Below are 21,252 nucleotides of genomic sequence, written 5' to 3'. Positions count from 1 at the left end.
AGCAGCACTGCTACTTTGTGTCTCTCCCTGCTGACTCTGTAATTTCAATCCACTGCAGTACACACACACACACACACACACACACACACACACACACACACACACACACACACACACACACACACACACACACACACGCACATGCACATGCACACACTCACACACACACACAAATCTGTACACAGTTTGTGATAGCTGGCAGTAGGGCTGCTAAGCATGCATTTAACGTGGCCTCAACCTGCACTTTAGGCTTCAAAAACCCACAGTGAAGCAAGGAGGTCTGGTGAGTTGGAAAACTGTGACGCCATTGTCTTTTTACTGTGGGTGCCTTAAAAGAATGTATTTTCTTTTCAACATTCGCCCCCATCTCAGCAACCAGACAGGAAACAGCACCGCACATACATCCTGTTACCATCCACGCAGGCCTCGGCTTCCACTCACACACACATCGAAACTGTATCATAACAACTGTTACATTACGACTCCTAACCTAAACTGACTACGCCTGACTTAAAAAAAGTTTGACTGAGCAACGATAAGGGACTTCAGAGACGATTTATTTCCTTAATTCCTGGATGAGGTGTCGAAACCAACAACTCGCTTTCATTTTCAGCCGGTCCAAATAATTGATCATCTTCTCTATGTTAAGTATGGCGTCACGGTTGGAAAATAGTAAATCTGGCATGACACAACGCTTTGAGATGGGTTTGAATTCGTTGTTGGACAGAAATAGCAGAAATATGACACGTGACAGGCTTGTGGTAGAGATCACAACCGAACATGTGTAAAATGAGATCATCAAAATGTACAGAGAACATCCAGTAGGAAGAAGGAAACCAACAATAATCTGGTAATGAAAACAATGACTTCAGGACATTGCTGGTGATGCAAAAGTCCCCCTTACTCAGTCACTATGAGTGAATATATCGGTAAATAAACATTAAAAGAAACCCTGATGAAAACATCTGCTGCTAATGGCTTTTACCCCCACTCCTCCCAGAGGGGATTATCCAGGATTAATTGGAAGGCTGGGGCTATTAATCTCTGAAAAAGACTGTAATCCGGGAGATTTACCTCATCTCTGATTCCTCTCATGAACACCCACGTGACAATGGCATCACTCCATTCAGGGGGAGCGTGACCCTGCCGGGGTCAGACCACTGACTTAATGTTACGGAAAGTTGAGTGGTTTCTGGGGTAATTTTAGTATGTGTGTTTACGTGGGCGTGTGTGTTTACTCTGGTTGTGTTACACCACACGGTGAGATCTCTAGTGTTTGATTCGCCATTATTCACACTGACTGACCTTAAACTTAAAAACGTGTTTTAAAACATTGAGACACCTCATATGCTTTGTGTAGCCGCATCTGCATGTAGTCGAACATCTTTTCTCACTTCAATGTCATTTCTGGATTCCTTTGTGCTGGGAAATTAATTTAGCTGCTGAATTTCCAACCTGAAGTTACTCAAACCTCCCTGTCATCAAAGCGTGCATTACCGTACACCGTATTTTTATCACCCTTTATTCTGCATGTTTTTTTCCTTCTTCCTCCTTCTTCTCTGCTCCTCTGCCTCTCGCCTCTGATTGATCATCAGTCTACAAAGATCACAAACACATGCAGTAGTCTTAATTTAAGTAAAAACTAAACACCATTAAATTACAGCAAATTTCAAAAAAGCTACCCTTGATGTGTGTTCAATCTAAATGAATCCCTTTTTGTTTTTAACACTTCCTGGAAGAAGTGACGATACGAGAAAACAGCTCATTGACGTAGAATAATTGGTTCAATTATAAACAATGAAGCCAAATATAACTATTGTAACTTCACCTAAGCCTCATAAGTTACAAATCAATCTCTCACGCTACATGAAAACACTTCTTTCAACTTGTGTCATTTAGCTCTGTGACTGTCACCTCTCTCCCCTCTCCCCTTCCATCTCAGCCCTTCACCCTCTCCCTTTCTCCCCCTCCACCCACTTACTGTCTCTTACCCCAGTACAGCTGTGAGGCCTACGCTCGCTGCAAGACTCAGAGCAGTAACCATGGCTATGACTGGCACCAATAGGCCTTCGGTAGGTTTAAAAGGGGAGTAGTTGTCTCCATGGGGCATGGGGGGCAGAGTGACAACGGGCCGGGGAGATTGGTCAGGCAAAGGGGCAACTGTGAAGAAGGAGGATGAAAATGTCAGAGCTGTGGAGTAACATATAAAAGGCAAACCAGACACACACAGTAAGCTGTTGATTACATTTACAAAAGATTTCCTCCCAGGGGTCCTCATATTGAAGGATTTATTTGGTGAATTTAGAGAGCTATCGTTAGACCTTTAGGCATAAGGTACTGCTATATATACACACACACACACACACACCGGCCACTTTATTAGTTACAGCAGTTAAATGTCTTCTTAACACATATAACTAATCAGCCAATCACATGGCAGAAACTCAATGCATTTAGGCATGCAGACCTGGACAGGACAATAAATTGAAGTTACAACCGAGCAATAGAATGGGGAAGAAAGGGGTTTTAAGTGACTTTGAACATGGCAAGGTTGAGGGTGCCCGAAGGGCTGGTCTGAGTATTTCAGAAACTAATGATCTACTGGGATTTTAAAGCACAACCATCTCTAGGGTTTAAAGAGAATGGTCCGAAAAAGGAAAAATATTCAGTGAGCAGCAGTTGTGTGGACCAAAATGCCTTCTTGAAGTCAGAGGTCAGTGGAGGATGGGCAGACTGGTTCGAGATGATAGAAAGGCAACAGTATTTCAAATAACCACTTGTTACAACCAAGGTATGCAGAATACCATTTCTGAACGAACAACACATCCATTGAAGAAGATCGGCTACAGCAGTAGAAGACCCCACCGGGTACCGCTCCTGTGAGCTAAGAACAGGAAACTGAGCCTACAATTCACACAGGATCACCAAAATCGGACAATAGACGATTGAAAAAATCATGCCTGGTCTGATGAGTCTCTATTTCAGTTGCGACGTTCAGATGGCAGGTTCAAAATTTGGCGTAAACAACATGAAAGTATGGATTCATCCTGCCGTGCACCATTAACCATGCAACGTTCAAAGTCACTTAAATCTCCTTTCTACCCCATTCTGATGCTCAGTTTGACTTCAGCATGTTGTCTTGACCACATCTACATACCTAAATGCATTTCTTTTTTGTCATGTGATTGGCTGATTAGCTATTGGGTTTTATTAGCCATTGAACAGGTGTACCTAATAAAGTGGCCGGTGAGTGTGTATATACAGGTGAAACTCGAAAAATTAGAATATCATGCAAAAGTTCATTTATTTCAGTAATTCAACTTAAAAGGTGAAACTTATATATTATATATACTCATTGCATGCGAAGTGAGATATTTCAAGCCTTTATTTGTTATAACTTTGATGATTATGGTTTACAGCTTATGAAAACCCCAAATTCAAAATCTCATAAAATTAGAATATTACATAAAATCAATAAAAAAAGGATTTTCAATACAGAAATGTCGGCCCTCTAGAAAGTATAATCATGCATATGTACTCAGTACTAGGTTTGGGCCCCTTTTGCATGAATTCCTGCCTCAATGCGGCGTCGCATGGATGCTATCAGTCTGTGGCACTGCTGAGGTGTTATGGAAGCCCAGGTTGCTTTGATAGTGGCCTTCAGCTCGTCTGTATTGTTGGGTCTGGTGTGTATCATCTGCCACTTGACAGTACTCCATAGATTATCTATGGGTTTCAGGTCAGGAGAGTTGTCTGGCCAATCAAGTACAGAAATACCATGGTCAGTCAACCAGTTACTAGTGGTTTTGGCACTGTGGACAGGTGCCAAGTCTTGCTGGAACAAGGAATTCAGCATCTTCATAAAGCTAATTAACAGACGCAGGCATGAAGTGCTCTAAAATCTCCTGGTAGACAGCTGTGGTGACTTTGGACTTGATAACACAGTGGACCAACACCATCAGATGACATGGTGCCTCAAATCATCACTGACTGTTGTAACTTGACACTGGTCATCAAGCAACTTGGATTGTGTGCCCCTCCACTCTTCCACTAGACTGTGGGACATTGATTTCAAAATGAAACGCAACATTTCATTTGTATCAGTGATGATTTTAGGTATCATGTCATCTGCTGCTGTTGGTCCACTGTGTTATCAAGTCCAGAGTCAACACAGCCATCTACCAGAAGATTTTAGAGCACTTCATGCTTCCGTCTGTTGACAAGCTTTATGGAGATGACAATTTCCTTTTCCAGCAAGATTTGGCACCTGCCCACAGTACCATAAACCACTGGTAACTGGTTGACTGACCATGGTATTACTGTACTTGAATGGCCAGACAACTCTCCTGACCTGAACTCAATAGATAAGCTATGGGCTATTGTCAAGAGGCAGATTAGACACACCAGACCCAACAATACAGACGAGCTGAAGGCCTCTATCAAAGCAACCTGGGCTTCATAACACCTCAGAAGTGCCACAGACTGATCGTCACCATGCCATGCCACATTAATGCAATAATTCATGCAAAATAAGAACCCAGACCAAGTTTATAGTAGATGAATGAAAATACTTATGAAAAAAGCGACATTTCTGTATTATAACTATTTGTTTTTATTGGCCTTATGGAATATATTCTAATATTTTGAGATGTTCAATTTCTGGTTTTCATGAGCTGTAAGCCGGAATCCTGTACATTTAATCAAAAAAAATGCCTGAAATATATCACTATATGTCTAATATATCTAGAATATATGGAACTTTGACTTTTTGAATTCAATTAGATTTTTAAAAAAATTCCATGATATTCTAATAATATGAGTTTCACCTGTATATGTATATATATATCTACAGTTCCTGACAGATTCAAACCATAAGCACAGACACACACATACACAGAAATTAAGTATAAGCCTAACAAAACTGCCATGTATTCTGTTCCCTTTTGAACATGTAGCAAAGTAATCTCTTTAAAAATGTAGTACTGCTGTTTTTATAATTTTGCTTGGGGACCTCCTGAATAACGTTGTACTGGAATACCAAAACTAGGAACTTTTGACTTATCTTCCAGTTATCTCTCACAGAGATTTTAAAGTATTTATATATAGCTCCATTTATTTAGAATTAATAAATGTAGATTGTAGTGTTTGTTTTTGCCCCGTCAGAGTTGAATGATCTAAAAAATTTTAAGTGGTGACGCATCTACTAGAGCAATACACTACCGGTGAGTGGGAAAGCGACTCGGTAGAAGACGGTTCCATTATTCCGGCCCTGCAAAAAACAGCGATATGTTCCTTGTTCATCAACATGCAGCTGATTTAAGACCACAGATGAGTCATCTGTCACTACCAAGGCGTTGAAGTCACTCTCGCTCAGCTGCACACACAAATTAGGAAGTGATAGTTGTAAGCAAGTGGGTGTAAAAGATGTCAGACAGTAAATAAATAAATATGCTTATTCATGATGATACTATACAGCTAAATAAGGAAAAAAAACGTAATACATAGTAATGAGGAAGTTAAAGGTGCTCCGAGGAACTTTCAGTTTATGCTGTTTGCTGTTGTTCCTGGGTGAGCATACCCATGACAAAGGCATGAAGCAAAACTACATACAAATAGAATTATTTGCACTAATGGTCTCGTTTGCTGTTACGTGTCATTTATGATCATCAGAGGAAAGATGAGACTGTTTCAGATATATTTAAAGTTCCTCGTTGCACCTTTAAAGTGTGAGGCTGCTACTAATACTTCTGTTTGTGTTGTCATGGAGGGAGACCTTTCTATTTTCTGGCACGCCGGGGGCCCAGGAGTAGTGGTACTCTGGTCTTCCCAACAGAAGACTATGCCATGGAAGGAAACAGTCCAGCACTGCCTGGCCTCCCTCCTCAGCATGCAGTGGCTTCTCTGCAGAGAGAAAAGGAGAAACCCTTCATCCATACGCACAGGGATTAGTTGAATAATCTTTTTCATTACCCGTGCACATGGACGGGCCGCAGCTGTGCCCAGCTTGGGAACACATTTACACGCTCGTAACAGCATGTGTCCTTGTACTTGTTATAATAGGTACGACTGACCCAAACAAACAAACAAACAAGAATATACCCCCACAATCCTGCTGGCCAGAGGGGGAGGGACAGATGTGTATCTTGTAGCGGCAGGAGAAGCAATCCATTACTCTCCTCTTTAAAAGCCCTGAAAAACCATACGACACACACAAGCACATGTCCTGCAGGGCTGAATATATAATATAAAAGTACACACTGTGCTTTGAAATGGATTTAAACATATTTATAGTGAGGGAAAGATCAGACAGGACATACTTACCACACTTGTTAGGGCACAATCCTGAGGGAAAGACAAACAAATGAGGTGAAACTAATGCATCTTGTACACAGTCAACGACTTCCACAAAGTGCCTGCCTCATGCTGTGCAGAACACTCATTGTTATTCATGGCAATTACCATCATGCATGGATGTGTCCAAGTGTTTCTCTAAGATCTTCCTGCCCTTCTCCATGATCTGAATGGCTTCAAATGTTACGGAGCCTTTAAAAAAAAGAGAGCAGCCTTTCTCTTAAAATTAGGTGGACATTGAGGATGTTATGATGACATCGTCATATGTCAAAAGGAAAAATTACAAAGACCTCAATGTTTGAATACAGTTTTTCACCAACTACTGTGGAATCCATTTTGAATAAATATACGTATATGATATATTAAAATGTTTTGTTTTATTTTGTTTCTCACCAGTGTGTTTTGTTTTCAAGAAGCGGTCAAATTCACTCTGGTACTCAGTCCTGGCTCTGTACAGAGTGGTGGGATCTGATCAATGGCAAACAGACAAACACTTTGTTACTGTTACAGTTCAAGCATCTCACTCATACCTTCATTCAGAACAAAATGACAGCCATAGTATCAAGAGCTCAGACTGCAAGATTATTAAAATGCTTTGAAAGGCTGATGATATTGGATGGATGTGGTTCAGGAGGCGTTGCGGGTCATCCACTGATCACAGGTCTCCTGATTTCCTCCTGCCCACATGTCAACGTGTCCTTGGGCACTGACACTGAACCACAAATCCCTTCCATTGGTTAGCCAGCACCCTGCGTGGTAGCTTGGCAATATCAGTATTTGAGTGTGTGTGTGAATGTGGGAGTACACAGCAAAGGCCTTGTTAGGCTAGTTGGATAAAAGTGCAACGTAAATTTAGGCATATACCATTTACAGTATTTTAGAACATTTTTGAAGTTACAAGTGTGTAACTCATATCTATTTAAATACACATTTATAAGCAAAGTCAACACTGATGCCATGTCATACTTTGCTGTTGGTCTCACCAATAACTCCGTTTTGTTTCTGGCTGGTCTCTTTGTAGGTCACATAGGCCTGGTCACAAATCTTTTTCATTTCAATCTGGTCGTTCACACTGGGAGCAGAGAGGACAAAGTCCTCCAGAAGGAGCCTGATCCTGCGGTCACACTGCAGACAGGCCTTGGCTGCAGGGACACAGCAGAACAGGGACACCAGCATCAGCAACATCTCCTCCTCCGCACCCTCAACGCCCTGCACATCAGTGGATGAGTCACTTTAGTCAGTGTCGGTTCTGAAACACAGTTTCCAGATATTATTCCTGCTACAAATACCACTTTTACTGGTACTGCAACCATTATCCCCACTCCTACAACTGCTTCTATAGGAACTGGTAGTTTTACTGTAACTCTTGCGACCATAGCACCAAAACATTCGGTAGTAATACAGGCCCCATTCAGTAATCTACTGAATGATAAGAGTTGCAAAGTCCAACAAAATGGCAGCTATGAATTTACCAAAACCAACTTCCACACGGTGAACCTGAGACTTTAGTTTAGCCCCTGATGGCCTGGGGCAGTTGCTCAGTTGGAAATCCAGCATTGGCTGCCTGTGCTACATCCCTTACCTCTGCTACGTACCCTTGTTACCCCATTACCAGGGTAGGTTGTAACACATGCTTGGGCAAGTTGTAAAAGTTATCAACTAAGCAGAAACAGAGGCCCCACACTATGCAATTTGTTAATACCTGCATAAAGAACATGTAGGTCAAAAATAAAAAAAAACAATGTAAATAGGCTATATTTCTATATGTGTGTTTGTTATCAAATCAGAGTCACAAAAGTGACAGATGAATGTTGGTAAGCCTGGAGTACAGGCTTGGTGGCCAAGAGACTACAAATGGCACATTTTACGCACACTTCCTTTGGCTTGGAGTAGCTCCATTTAGTTGTAGGGGAGAACGGGGTAATTTGTCACACGGGTTGGTTGTCACAATCGTTATATCTCGGAACCAGAAGGCGCTGTCTGTGAAATTTTGGTATGTAAATATCCAGAATTGGGATCAGAGGTCACCTACATAGTCTTCCTTGGAGTTAGACTGCTGAATTTGAGGTGAGAGGACTGTTTGTGTTTCTCACGTCAAATTGAAAATATTGAGCTCCTCAGTATTCTTCTTCTAGGCTTTTACAGAATGGGTTTATAACAAAACACTTGTTACCCATTAAAAGTGTGAAGGGTAAACTATAGTTTAGATTGTGGTTAGCAAGCTAATTAGTTGTCAGATGGTTGTTGGCCTTGATGCTATCAAAAAATTCAAGTTGGGGTTGGTCGTCACATTTTTGGGGGGGTTGGTTGTCACATGTTATCCAAAGGCTACAGCCAGAAAAGGAACCCAATAACGAAATAAATTGTCAAGCTGTATCCTCACTGACACCCCAGAGAAGGAAAGAATAGAGCAGGAAAAGGCAGTTAGCATGCAAAGGAAAAAAGGGCAACAAAATCAAAACAACCCAGTGCATCCCAAACTAGACTAGCTGCCAAGGCTACAGTAAGTTATATAGGCCTATTTGTCAACTTGACAATGCAATTGCATTTTCAAATTTAGTTCTACTTTCTTTCCTTCTTTTTAAGATTATTCCCATTAAGATAACATTGTGACAAACAACCCCATAGTGTATGACAACCGACCCCTTGATGGGGTTGATTGTCACAATGTGTAAGGGTGTCTTTGATGATTAATTTCTTCTTTATTACAATAAGATAGAAAAAGTGAGGGGTTCACATTTCAAGCCAACACCTTAAGCTTCAATTTAATGTAGGAATAACTATCGAAAGATGTTTAGGTGATGAGCAATTCTCACTAGAGTAAAAAGTGTGACTACTTACCCCGTTCTCCCCTATGTAAATTGGCAATTTTGCCTGGACAACTGCAATTTAATCTAAGTAACATGATTGTATCTGTTACAGTATGAGAAATAGCCTAAATAAAATTCAGTGTTCGTCTGTGTTACTTTCTTACCTAAATTTTTTTTTTATAGGCGTGTCTATATAGTCTGACTGCTTCCGTTTCCTGTCGTTAAAATCACGTGGAGGGTCCAGTAGGAAGTGGGTAACAGTCCATGTTCCTATCTCTTTATATGTCCATGGTTCCTATCCTATCCCCAATTGGTGGTAGGCGGTAGGCCTACTAGTGGAGGTAACTCTAACAACCTCTTGGGTTACTAGCCACTGCTAACATGATCTAACCACTGCTACTAAAGCTATCGTTAGGTAGATTTAAGCTATTCCATAAATGTTTCTTTCAAAATGAAACTTTAATAAAGCTGTTTACTAGGCTATAGCAACATCACATATATATATTTGTTTTACTTATTAGGTTTTTCTTCTGTTGCGACAACAATGGGCCCACAATAATCTCTGAAGATAAACAGGGATAAACCACACGGGTCTTTGCTCCACCATGATCTCACGGTGTCCTTCAGCTTCTGTTGATGGCTTTTTACTGTCACCCAGTGGTAGAAAGCATGTCACGATACACGAACACTATTATTTTCTATGGAAGATTTTGCCCTTGTAGAGTAGCCTAGTTGTGCAATCTCCTGTGCCAACTAATTTGGCACACTACTAATATTAAAGACTATTAAATAGGCTGTAGCCTATATCCTACTCTGAGTCTTTTGAAGGCATACAAAAAAAAGATAAAATAGCGCAAATTGTATTATTTGAATTGTTTCCATTGGCAACGGTCACACAGACATTTTAAAATGATTGTAATCCAACCTTACCTTATCAATTTAATATCTGTCCTGTCGGTTTTTGATCTAAGTTGCAGGCAAGAAATAAACTCGAAAGCTCCTGTAAACTTAGAAGGACTCGCCGAAGAAGATTCACCAACTACATTTCCCAGAAGTCCACTTGGTGGCGTTGTCTTGGAGTGACAGGCGGATGGACCAATCAGCTTCTAGATGGTCGTTGTTTTGCGGGAACGCGGAACTTTTAACCACTTCGCGCATGCGCAGAGGGCTACTGCGCTCCCAGCTGTACACACTGACCCCCAGAGAGTTAGGTGCGGAGGTAAGAACTCTCTTTTTACGACCAAACAACGCTATAAATGTAAATTTGAATGCATGTACTAACTTAAGTTGTTATTGATATAGCTAGTAAGGTGATATGTGAACAGGGCTGTTTGGAAACCGAACTGTTATAGCCGGTTACCGTGTCACTGTAGCATAATAGTACCGACAACAGCCGTGTCGACGAGGGCTTGTTGGATATCGATCAGGCACTGGCACATCTGAAACGATTGGACAGTAGGCTTACTTATGTCACCTTGACACTCTAGTGGAAAAAACACAACATATACACATGGGGACCAGGTTCGTGTCCACTGTGATCATTTCAGCAAAGTCAGTGCATCTCTTTTAGTATATAGCTTCAACTAATGTGAACACCAAGCGCTGTCACTACGATGGAAACGTGTGTCTGTTATGTAGGCCCACTGTATTTGTGAGCTCGCTACGAAAAAACATGCATAACACTCATAATTCAGCCCACGACACTGCTGTATATCGAAACAGTAGGCTAAGCAAGTTGCAATGACTGCTTTTACACTTCCAAACTAGCAAAATGCAATTTTTTTAATTTTTTTTTGCCACAGAGTCTTGGCTAATGATGGCGATCTGAGGAATGCCACAATTTAATATCATGTACTGAACTAAACCTCTAGGATTTCCATAATCATAATACAGATCAACTCTATTGGCCAACAATCAGTAAAGGAATTTGAAACCGATTTTAAGTTGCCTACATGGTTTCAAGAACAATTTACCAGAAGTTGGACTTTGGGCCTATAGGCTACAGCTAAAACAAAGATGGGAAGAAATAAATATAAGTATTATGTGCATTAAAAGGGTGCATATAGACCTACTGTACATTTTTATAAAAATAAACAATGGCCAACAACTTAAGTGAAGTGTTTTTATAATGTTATAATGCTATGCACGGTAAGACATTGTGCGCTGTAATGATTGTACAATTGTATTACATTAATTTATGACATTTTCCTTTAAATGCCAATGAGTGCTTATATTAAGGCCATGAATATTTGAAAGCTCACAACACAATGTTTCCAGGGAATTGCTTGTTCAATTAAGAATCATTGCAGTAAAAGTGAATTGAACAATGTAGAGTAAAGAAACAGTTTTTGTTACAGAAAACATGAATACCAAAAACTAAACGTGTGCTAATGCAATGTGCAGTTTTGTCTGTACTTATAAACACAGCAGAGTTCAAGTGCAAAGGGTTATTCTAACAGAGGCTTGTTTAGGCCGTCGTCAAGAGGAAGAGGTGTCACGCAGCAGTCTGCCTATGAAGGGCTGTTCAGTGTTTTTTTGCACAGGGACACAATTTTTGCAGCGCATGCATTTACAAGGTTTCCTTTTCTCCATTGCTGAATTTGCCACCTAACCTTCAATGGAATAAAATATACCTGTCGGGAGGTTAAATGTGGTTCTGGTTGTAAATGACTGGCCTGAGCTTAATCTGAAAACTGTAGTCTTGCTGCAGTAGTAGCCTATGTTGATTTGAGGACTGCTACTTACATTGTTAAATTATTATTTACTCATTTCTCAGGTGGTCTTACCCGAGAGATAAATGTACTTGAACTATGCTGACAATGTGTCTGTACTTTGTCTTATCGTAGCATGTTTTTATGTTGTCACTGGTTACGGAGATTGGCTTGCTGCCACTTACCCGAGGAAAACTTCTGTGCTGTGTTTCTGCTGCAGAGCCATTTTAACAGCAGGGCACACTTGCAGTACAATAATGTGTAGCTTTATTCGGGAGTCGTAGTGTGGTGTGTGATGCATGTACAGCAGCGCTAGAGATATATTTGTTTTGGGTTTTTTTAGAGAAAAGGAGGATATAGAGGGCAGATGATAATTAATAGCATACAGCATTGAAAGCTCGAAAAGCTATTTATAAGTACAGTTCCTGGAAACTGTCAGTGGTGATGAGAAGAATTGGATTGTCAATCAAAGGTCTCGTGTTATGACGCTTAAAATAGACTTACACTAGATTTGTGTGTCAAATTCTGATCATTTGGAACTTAATAACTAGTATGTCTTTCAATAAATAACTCAGAGTCAGTTTGTTTACAATTCATGTATTACTCTATATGAGTATATGATATCTGACCCTTTTTCAACCTAAGGTTTTTCCTCGTTGTGCCATGTTTCAACTGAATGTCAATCTCTTTCAATCTCTCAGGTTTGGACGAATCAGCCCCTCAATCACAAATGGAGACTTTGCTAAAGATCTGCGGCTAGATATCAGGCTTTCCTTTGCCAGTGAAGAGGACATATTCCAGACATTTTCACCAACACTGACTAGTCTCCTCCTCCAAACCTCCTTTCCCCTTCACAACTCCCTGCCTTCAATATGTATCAGATTGTCCCGGTGGCTCCTGGGGAGCAGCATACAGCTGGTGGTTCTCCACAGAAGAAAAAGCTTGCTCATGAAGGCCGGCCCCTGGTGTTAGCTGGCATGTTAGGCTGTGTGCTGGTCCTGGCTTCTGTGGTTGCCTGGTGCTACTACTCAGCGTCCCTCCGTAAAGCCCAGCTGCTGAAAGCTGAGCTGCTGGACCTAAACAGGGACGGCTTTATCATTCGTAACCAGGCAGGGGCTGTCATCTTCACCATGACCTTCAAGTGGGTCCACTGTACAATTATTTAAATTTTTGATGAATCTGCTTATTATTGTCATGATTCTGTTCATGATTTTATTTCCCATAAAATGCCAGGACAAATTGATTAGAGACCAAAGTGGCACTCAAATTCTAGCCTGAAACCAAAAGATATTTAATTTACAACTGAATAAATAAAAAAAGCAGAAGATGCTCAGATTTAAGAAACTGGTAGCAGATAATCTTTAGCATTTCCTTGTTGGAAAGTGGTTTAAACAATATGTCGATTTACAAAATAAATGTGTATTTATTTTCAAATTAGTTGAAGGAAATGTTATGTTGTTAATGGTATGGTTATTTCAGAGCAATTCAAACACAGTGTCCACATGAAAAAAGAGAACTATTGTTCATTGTATGCAATCCCGAGTACTCACGTGACAAAGACTTCACTTTCGAAACTAAGAAGCCAGTGAATCTTGGCTAACAATAACCCTAGTAATAACACATATAACTTTTATTTGGGCCTCGGCACAGTTGTTTCTCTGTTTGTGCTGAGCGGCACTAACATGCTGCCTCTTCGCAATATGTGGATAGATAATGGAAAGCCAGACGAGACAGACACATGATTATGCCCTTATACAGTCATGTCCTTTATCAGCAGAGTTCCCATTGACAGAATTAGCCACAGGTCAATCCATGCACTTGCAAAGTAGAGCTATCGAATATAATACAGAATAATAGAATATTGAAAAGATATTCAATGCCAGAGTAGTGACATGCAATATCTGGTATTGTGCTTATGCTTTTTTTCTCTGTTGTAGGAGTCTCAATCATTTTGATAAACTTTCAGCAATGCATAATTATGTCTTCCTGCTAATAATATTTGCTTAGTTTGTGCTGTGCAATGTTAAGTTAAGTTTGTATTTTCTTACACTCCGTCAATGCTCTTTCCCAGATCTGGCACTCTGAATCTGGACTCCTGCTCAAAGGAGGGAAACTTTCTGAGCTGCACTAAGTCGAATTCTGGCAAGCTCAACTTCTTTATCCAGACGGTGCGACCAAAAGACACAGTGATGTGTTACCGCGTTCGCTGGGAGGAGCTGGAAAACAAGCCCTTGGTGGAGCACGTCATGGCATATAACGGCTCCCATTGGTACGGAGGAGCGGAGACGGCAACACAGTACTGGCCTATGAGGATCCAGGGCGAGGAGGAACCACAGCCCTTCATCACCAGTGATATCTACTCCAATCGTAATGCTTTTGGGGGGATCTTGGAGCGCTATTGGCTGTCTTCTAATGCAACCGCCATCAAGATTAACGATTCGGTACCGTTTAATTTGGGATGGTCAGAGAAGGACAGGACGCTCAGGTTCCAGGCCCGATACCAGGACTCTCCCTTCAGACCACCAGAGGGTCAGCAGGCCTTACCGGAGCTCAGCTACAGAGTGTGTGTGGGGTCAGATGTTACCTCTATTCACAAGTACATGGTAAGTAAAGGGTGTACTGTACATTTAGTTTTGAACGACAAGAGCAGAAACTTTTTGACAGGTGGGAATTTGCTGCTTTTGCACTTGGGTATGCACCAAATGACTGCACCAAGGAAACTTGAAAGGCAGGTGTTGGTTCACTTCCAGACAGATTGTGGTGCACTCACAGAGCGAGGCCAAATTCTTTTTGCAAATTGTAACAAAGTATAACAAAATGAACCTAAAGCAAGTTAAGATAACAGGAAAAACCAGAGGCGGGTTGCCGTGTAAGATGGATGTTCATCTGATTCATAACGTATTCATAACTGGTGTGAAGACAGATTGATTGCTTAAACAATAAATCAGCTGTCAGAAGTGTTATTGATTAATTTTCTTCTCTGTTATTATAGTATCATTATATCATATAATGGATGGGACTTCTTTCTTCTTTTCTTCTTCTTTGCTGTGAGCCGTAACTTCCCCCAGAGACAAATTAGTTTCCAGTCATAATGCTAAGCTAACAGGCTGCTGGCATATTCAACGTACACATGTGAGAGAGGTTTCTATCTCCTCTTGTAACTCTTGGTTAGAGAACAAATACAAAACATTTCCAAAATACTTTTTCACTTTGCATTCTGAGATGGAAAAAACAAAAACTGTTGATTTTAAAACCTTTGTAGTAAGTCTCTATATACATGTATTATGTGCTCAGGTGCGTCGGTACTTCCCAAAGCCTATCAAGGTCCCGTCTCCTGAAGTTTTCAAAAAACCATTGTGGTCCACCTGGGCTCTCCACAAGACGGCTGTGACTCAAGAGAAGCTGCTGCGCTACGCCTCTGACATCACCAAGCACGGCTTCACCTGCTCCCACCTGGAGCTGGACGACCGCTACACCGCAGACTACGGAGAGTTTGACTTTGACCCGCAGAAGTTCCCCAATGCCAGCGGGATGTTTGACAAACTCAGAGAGGACGGTTTTCAAGTGTCGCTCTGGACACACCCTTTTATCAACTACGACTCCATTAACTTCGGTGTGGCCGTGGAGAAAGGCCTGTTTGTGCGGGAGCCGAGCGGTGAGCTGCCTGCTCTGGTTCGCTGGTGGAACGGCATTGGAGGAATCTTGGACTTTACCAACCCGGAGGCCCGAGAGTGGTATTCCTCACATCTGAGAATGCTCAAAAGCCGCTACCACGTGACGTCCTTCAAGTTCGATGCAGGAGAGACGAGCTACCTCCCACGCCAGTTCAGCACATTTGTCCCGTTGTCTGACCCCTCCACCTTCACCCGCCGCTACACGGAGATGGCTATACCGTTCAGCGAGCGAGCAGAGCTTAGGGTGGGCTACCAGAGTCAGAACATCTCCTGCTTCTTCAGGATCATTGACCGAGACTCTGTGTGGGGTTATGAGCTCGGCCTCAAGTCCATCATCCCCACTGTTCTGACTATTAGCATTCTGGGCTACCAGTTTGTCTTACCCGATATGATAGGAGGGAATGCATACCCCAACCGCACTGCAGGTATGGTAAACCTCTATAACACATTACACATATTGATCTTTGATAGGGTTTCTGTCTACAATCTGACATCTATGTTGATTTCAAGGTGGTGTGGATGGCGAAAGTGGTCTTCCAGACAGAGAGCTGTACATCCGATGGTTGGAGCTGTCTGCCTTCATGCCTGCCATGCAGTTCTCTATACCACCGTGGGCCTATGATGATGAGGTGGGCAAAGTTAAACAGTGGATGTGTTCTGTTAGGCTGCTTCCTCTTCTTTTTTTTTTTCTTTTTTTTTTTAATATTTTTTGGGCATTTTTATGCTTTTGTTGATAGCGCAGAGAGACAGAGGTGAAATGGGGCAGAGAGGGGAGTGACATGCAGAGAACGACCACGGGCGGGAATCAAACCCGTGTCTGCAGCTGGGCCCGGCCCGGGGGGGGGGGGGGGGGGATGCCCTACCAACTGAGCTAAGGGCGCCCCCTGCATCCTCTTCTTCACAATAATAATTAGATAAATTTGAACTATGGTGAGAATCTTTTCAACCAGTGTGGAAAAACAATCGCTCATTTATGCTATTGAGTTGTGTCCAAAAAATTGTCTATAATCACTGGATCACTGCACACCTCCAAGCAAGACAAAAGAAAAGTGTGAGTGCTGTGCAGTTATGATATAATAAATAAATATTGGCCTATTGATTTTATTACACAAAAAAATATAAAATAAAAACAGTTAAAAGAATGAAGTTGTACTAATAATATCAACAAAAGAAAATGGGATTCAAAGCTGAATGTATGATAACAATGAATTGGTCTTTTGGAAGCATTAGAGCACATGTGTCAAACTCAAGGCACGTTTTGATGTGGCCCGCGAATCAATTCGGCCGATTTGAATCAATTCTGGAAAAAAAAATAAATAAAAAAATGTATTCTTCATGGAGCCTGTGTCATATCCGCACATCGCATACGCTCCCAACTGCTAGGAACTGTACTTTGCTTACAGCTAGGAATGTCTGCTGAAAGTTCCACAGCTCAGGATTTTAAGCCATGAATTGATGAACTTGCATGATCTAAGAAGAGCTGTCAGTTTTCTGAGGGCTGTAAATAGGCCAATATATGTGGCTAAATAGCATGCAATATTGATGATTGATTGTGTCTAAGGATTAATGCCAAAATTATCTGGTTTCTAATTTTTGCTTTAAGTTACAATTTAGCCAACTAGCTAACGTTAGCTAGCTGCTGATAGCCCACCCCTTTCGTTTCCAATGGTGGCTTGGCATTTCATTACCAATGTAAAGTGTCATAGCTAACACTGGTGCTGCGTCATGATTCCTAAAAAAACAAAACATGTGATATGTTTTGAATGTGCAGAAAGTTTTGAAAAATCCAGGAGAATAAATATTGTGGCTCAATCCAGAATGCCTGAGAGACTTACTGCATTATAGTCCTTTATAATTGTTTCACCAGGAACCTGAATGTTGTCTTTGCCTTTACAAAAATTAAGACATTTCCGACATAAATTGATGCCGAAAAGGCACAGATCGGTGGATAAAAATCCACCAGAATGCAGGAAATTAAGTGTGTGACATTAAAATTTTTTGGGGGGAGCACCCCCATACACCCCACCTATAATTTGTCCCCCGAAAATGTTGAAGCGAAAACTAGCCATTGTACGCGTTTATATACTTACTTAGATATGTTCTTTTTATTTTACGATTAAAAAGAAGGTATGTCAGTCTGGCCCTTAGTGTGATTATCATATTGTAGAGTGGCCCTTTGTGAAAATGAGTTTGACACCCCTGCATTAGAGTATCTTCAGATTATTCTGAAGGGAAACATTTTCGAATATAGAGAAATTGTTTGTTATTATTTTGAATTTTTATAATTCTAAAGGGCCAAGGTTAAACTTCAAGTTCTATAGGTTGTGTTTTTTAGCTAATTTAAATTAAGGGTATGATGCGATTGACAAATGTATAAACCAAGACCTTTGACACACTATGGGGGCCTTTTCAAAACTCTGTTTTGTTTTATTCAACTGTTTTTAATTACAAATATTACTCCTGAAACGATGCTAGAACTGACCTTTAATCAAAGACAATGCAGCATGAGATGGAAATAAAACATTAACAGTTTATGTTGCTGTTCTTGGATTCCATCACCATTATGGAAAGCATGATAACCGGTTGAATCATAATGTACCTTTCAGATAATATACATTTATATAAAAGTAGAAAATAACATTTATGTAACTTATATATTTTATAATAGTGTCTTAAATATACATCCATTGTACTACACTCTCTGTTAGGTGAAATGCTACACCGTGATGCTAACAGTGTATCTCTGTGCATTCGTGTGCAGGTGGTACAGATCGCGCAGAAGTTCACAGAGCTCCATAAGACTCTGGTGGCCCCAAGGGTTCTGGAACTGGCAGGCGAGGTTCTGGATACAGGGGACCCAATCATTAGGCCGCTCTGGTGGATCGCCAACGACGACGAGGCGGCCTATAAGATTGACTCGCAGTTCCTGATCGGGGACGACCTGATGGTGGCTCCGGTGTTGGAGCCTGGGAAGCAGGAGAGGGACATCTACCTGCCTGCAGGACGCTGGAAAAGCTACAAGGGGGAACATTTCGATAAAGGCCCCATGTACCTCACTGACTACCCTGTGGACCTGGATGAGGTAGCTTTCTTTATATGGGTTCACTGAAGACATTAAATCATTGAAGACACATAAACTCTCTGTCACACCTGCACACACTGTATGCACATGCACATTATTGTGAGCACACAAAGGGAGCTGTTTTTTTTTCAAAGGGAAATGATCAGAGTGTGATTAGAGAAAGCCTCATGTCTCCTCTGACCGGCTCCTTATCTGAACCTTTGCCTGCAGATTATAACCGTCCATCCAAAGTTAGAATGAAAATTGCCTTCACTTCTGATTCTCTTCTCCATTCTTAAACTGATCCTCATCCTCATGTGCCTTCCACAGCCTATAGTAGACCAATCTTAGACGGTCTTCCACCTAATGGACATCTAGATAGAACTTTTTTTTCAAAGCCTGAGTCCCAGAGTTAGAGTGGTTTTGGTATTAGGGTGACAGTTTGCTTTGTTTACTTCTGTGATTTTATTAATGACTGCGTTAAGGTAACTTATGTGTCTTCGTTGTGGCTGGACAGAGCTAGGTACTTAGCTGTCAATATTTAAGCACTCTGAGTTGGACAGATGTAAGCCTGCTTAGAGTGCATGCCTAACCTTGTGTCACCATAACAACCACGGTATGTGAAGAGTTCACAACTACTTATGTTTTAACTAAAGTGCATTCGCATTGCACAGACAACAACATGTAATGAATTTGTTATAAGCTTGATTTTTTCCTCTTATTTGAGTGTGCATATACAGTAATTCAAGGGATTTTGGGCTACTTGCTCAAGTTGCTCTGATCAACAGACTGCAAAAAGTTTTAGTCAACACTGTTCAAACTGCCATTTTGTCATTTCAGTGCCAAAATATATCGACTTCGAAAGTTTAATTCACAGCTCAGGGTATATAAAAAAAATTGTTTTGCTGGAATTCATTTTCTTGATCCACATCAATGAATAGATTCATTATAATGCTCATTGTTTGCCTTTCCTCAAAGATGCCATATTTTAACGTGCTTCCCATGTCTGCCTTGTGAGTTAATTTGCCTTATGAGCTGAAAAAAGCTATGCCTACCTTAATACAGAAAACCTGTGTAGAGTGATACAACGCTCACATCTTCACAAATTTAAAAACCGACATTGCGAAATACATGCGTTTTATTTTAAAATGAGACCTGAGATAAATTAATGAATTCATCAGAGGTCTGAATAAATGTTTGTCTGCTCCTACACACTGATTTATAGAGTGAAATACACTGGTATATAGTGCATCTTTGTTTATATGGTTTTTCTTTGCTTTTTGAAACAATATTGCTTGTGAATTTGTAGTCTTTGTGTTGCTTGCTTAATACTACCACCAGGTGGTGCCAAAGACGTGCACACTGTGGCTTGTCTAGTACGGTTGAAACAAAATGCAAAACAAATGCATAATTAATATAATAATGCTGATATGTAGAGAATCTAGATGAACTACTGAGAGGAATATTTTGCAATACTTGTTCTACAATTTGTACATATATCTTAAAATGCAAACTTAAAAGTGTCAGAAATGCACAGTTCAACATAATTTAAAGGGATTTTGTCTTCTTCAAATAAATGAATCGGTCGATATTTTATCTTTGAAGGTTTTTGGTAAAAATCTGAACAAGCATTTCAACTGTCGCACAACAGCGGTTCAAATGCTTAAGTGGGTGATTGATAATATTGAAGTTTTTTTTTATTACTGTGAATGGATACTTCCCGTATTATAAAAGGTAGATAATATTGTTGTTATATTTTCTGTATCCTTAAAGTTCATGTTTGTTGTAGTGTAATAAAATTGACATTCAGTAAATATTGAATGAGGTAAGATAGGTTAAGATATTTTTTGGGCATTTTTATGCTTTATTGATAGTGCAGAGGTGAAATGGGGCAAAGAGGAGAGTGACATGCAGAGAACGACCGCGGGCGGGAATCGAACCCGGTTCTGCTGCTGGGCCTGGCCCTAGGGGGACGCCCTACCAACTGAGCTAAGGGCGCCCCTATATATGCTCAATTTAACACGGATGAATTCCTAGTATTTTGAGAGCCTGTGAACAAATTAGCTTTGGATAATATCAGATTTGACCAACTACGTGCTTCTCTATTGGAAAACACTAGTCTTTTCACATTAACTGTTGATTTAATTTAGTTTATCTTTGGAGTTAGTTTTATTGTGAGTGTGCCATAATACCTGATTTCCGCTTCTTTGTTTCACCTCTATAAAGAAATTGTAGCCTAATGCTGTCTGTTATAAAATAATAAGATGTTGGAATGTCCAAGTGCACAAGTCATGACAAAGTAAATAATATATAAATTAATTTCTGATGCGGAGCACGCAAAATATTTTCTGCACTTTTTGTGTGTGTGTGTGTGTGAATGGGTGACAATGTATGGTTGGTGACCCTTCAATGCTTTACACTTCCACACTTTGTGGTGATATTTGTGAAAAGGAACAAGCATCAAAGCAAGAGGTCCCAAATCTTAACATCTGCTGGTCTACTTAATTAATCCTCAGAATCAACAAGTAAACAATGTAATTTAATGATTCTTCCTATTTTATGTCCTCTACGTTTTAATTTGGACTTCATAATAAAGCTATTTGTTGCTGTAAATAGTGATGTGAAATGAGGAAAGCAAAGAATTT

The 21,252-nt window shown here is 40.6% G+C and overlaps 2 protein-coding genes across 2 annotated transcripts; one reads left to right on the top strand and one right to left on the bottom strand.

Annotated features, from left to right (window-relative positions):
• Positions 1-1,987: 1,987 nt before the first annotated feature.
• On the bottom strand, positions 1,988-7,536 carry izumo1 (izumo sperm-oocyte fusion 1; the record flags this gene model as incomplete). The annotated part of the gene is made up of 8 exons (XM_080041430.1): positions 1,988-2,160; positions 5,221-5,374; positions 5,774-5,901; positions 6,100-6,189; positions 6,322-6,342; positions 6,460-6,543; positions 6,745-6,819; positions 7,335-7,536. 8 exons carry the CDS (start codon positions 7,534-7,536, stop codon positions 1,988-1,990), a joined length of 927 nt encoding a protein of 308 aa, XP_079897556.1.
• Positions 7,537-10,325: 2,789 nt separating this feature from the next.
• LOC307262549 (myogenesis-regulating glycosidase-like) lies at positions 10,326-21,150 on the top strand. The gene is made up of 6 exons (XM_080043461.1): positions 10,326-10,380; positions 12,574-13,013; positions 13,944-14,475; positions 15,167-15,971; positions 16,057-16,175; positions 18,308-21,150. Exons 2-6 carry the CDS (start codon positions 12,745-12,747, stop codon positions 18,653-18,655), a joined length of 2,073 nt encoding a protein of 690 aa, XP_079899587.1. The 5' UTR covers positions 10,326-10,380; positions 12,574-12,744; the 3' UTR covers positions 18,656-21,150.
• Positions 21,151-21,252: the final 102 nt, after the last annotated feature.

The sequence above is a fragment of the Ammodytes marinus genome, assembly GCF_949987685.1.
Source record: "Ammodytes marinus genome assembly, chromosome: 2".
Taxonomy (NCBI): Eukaryota; Metazoa; Chordata; class Actinopteri; order Uranoscopiformes; family Ammodytidae; genus Ammodytes; species Ammodytes marinus.
Note: the sequence above shows the minus strand (reverse complement) of the source record. Positions and strands in the feature narration are given on the sequence as shown.

Coding starts and splice junctions, on each gene's coding strand:
- LOC307262549 (XM_080043461.1), top strand. CDS start 12,745: ATGTATCAGATTGTCCCGGTGGCTCCTGGGGAGCAGCATACAGCTGGT. Junction 13,014..13,943: donor ATCTTCACCATGACCTTCAA/GTGGGTCCACTG, acceptor GCTCTTTCCCAG/ATCTGGCACTCTGAATCTGG. Junction 16,176..18,307: donor CGTGGGCCTATGATGATGAG/GTGGGCAAAGTT, acceptor ATTCGTGTGCAG/GTGGTACAGATCGCGCAGAA.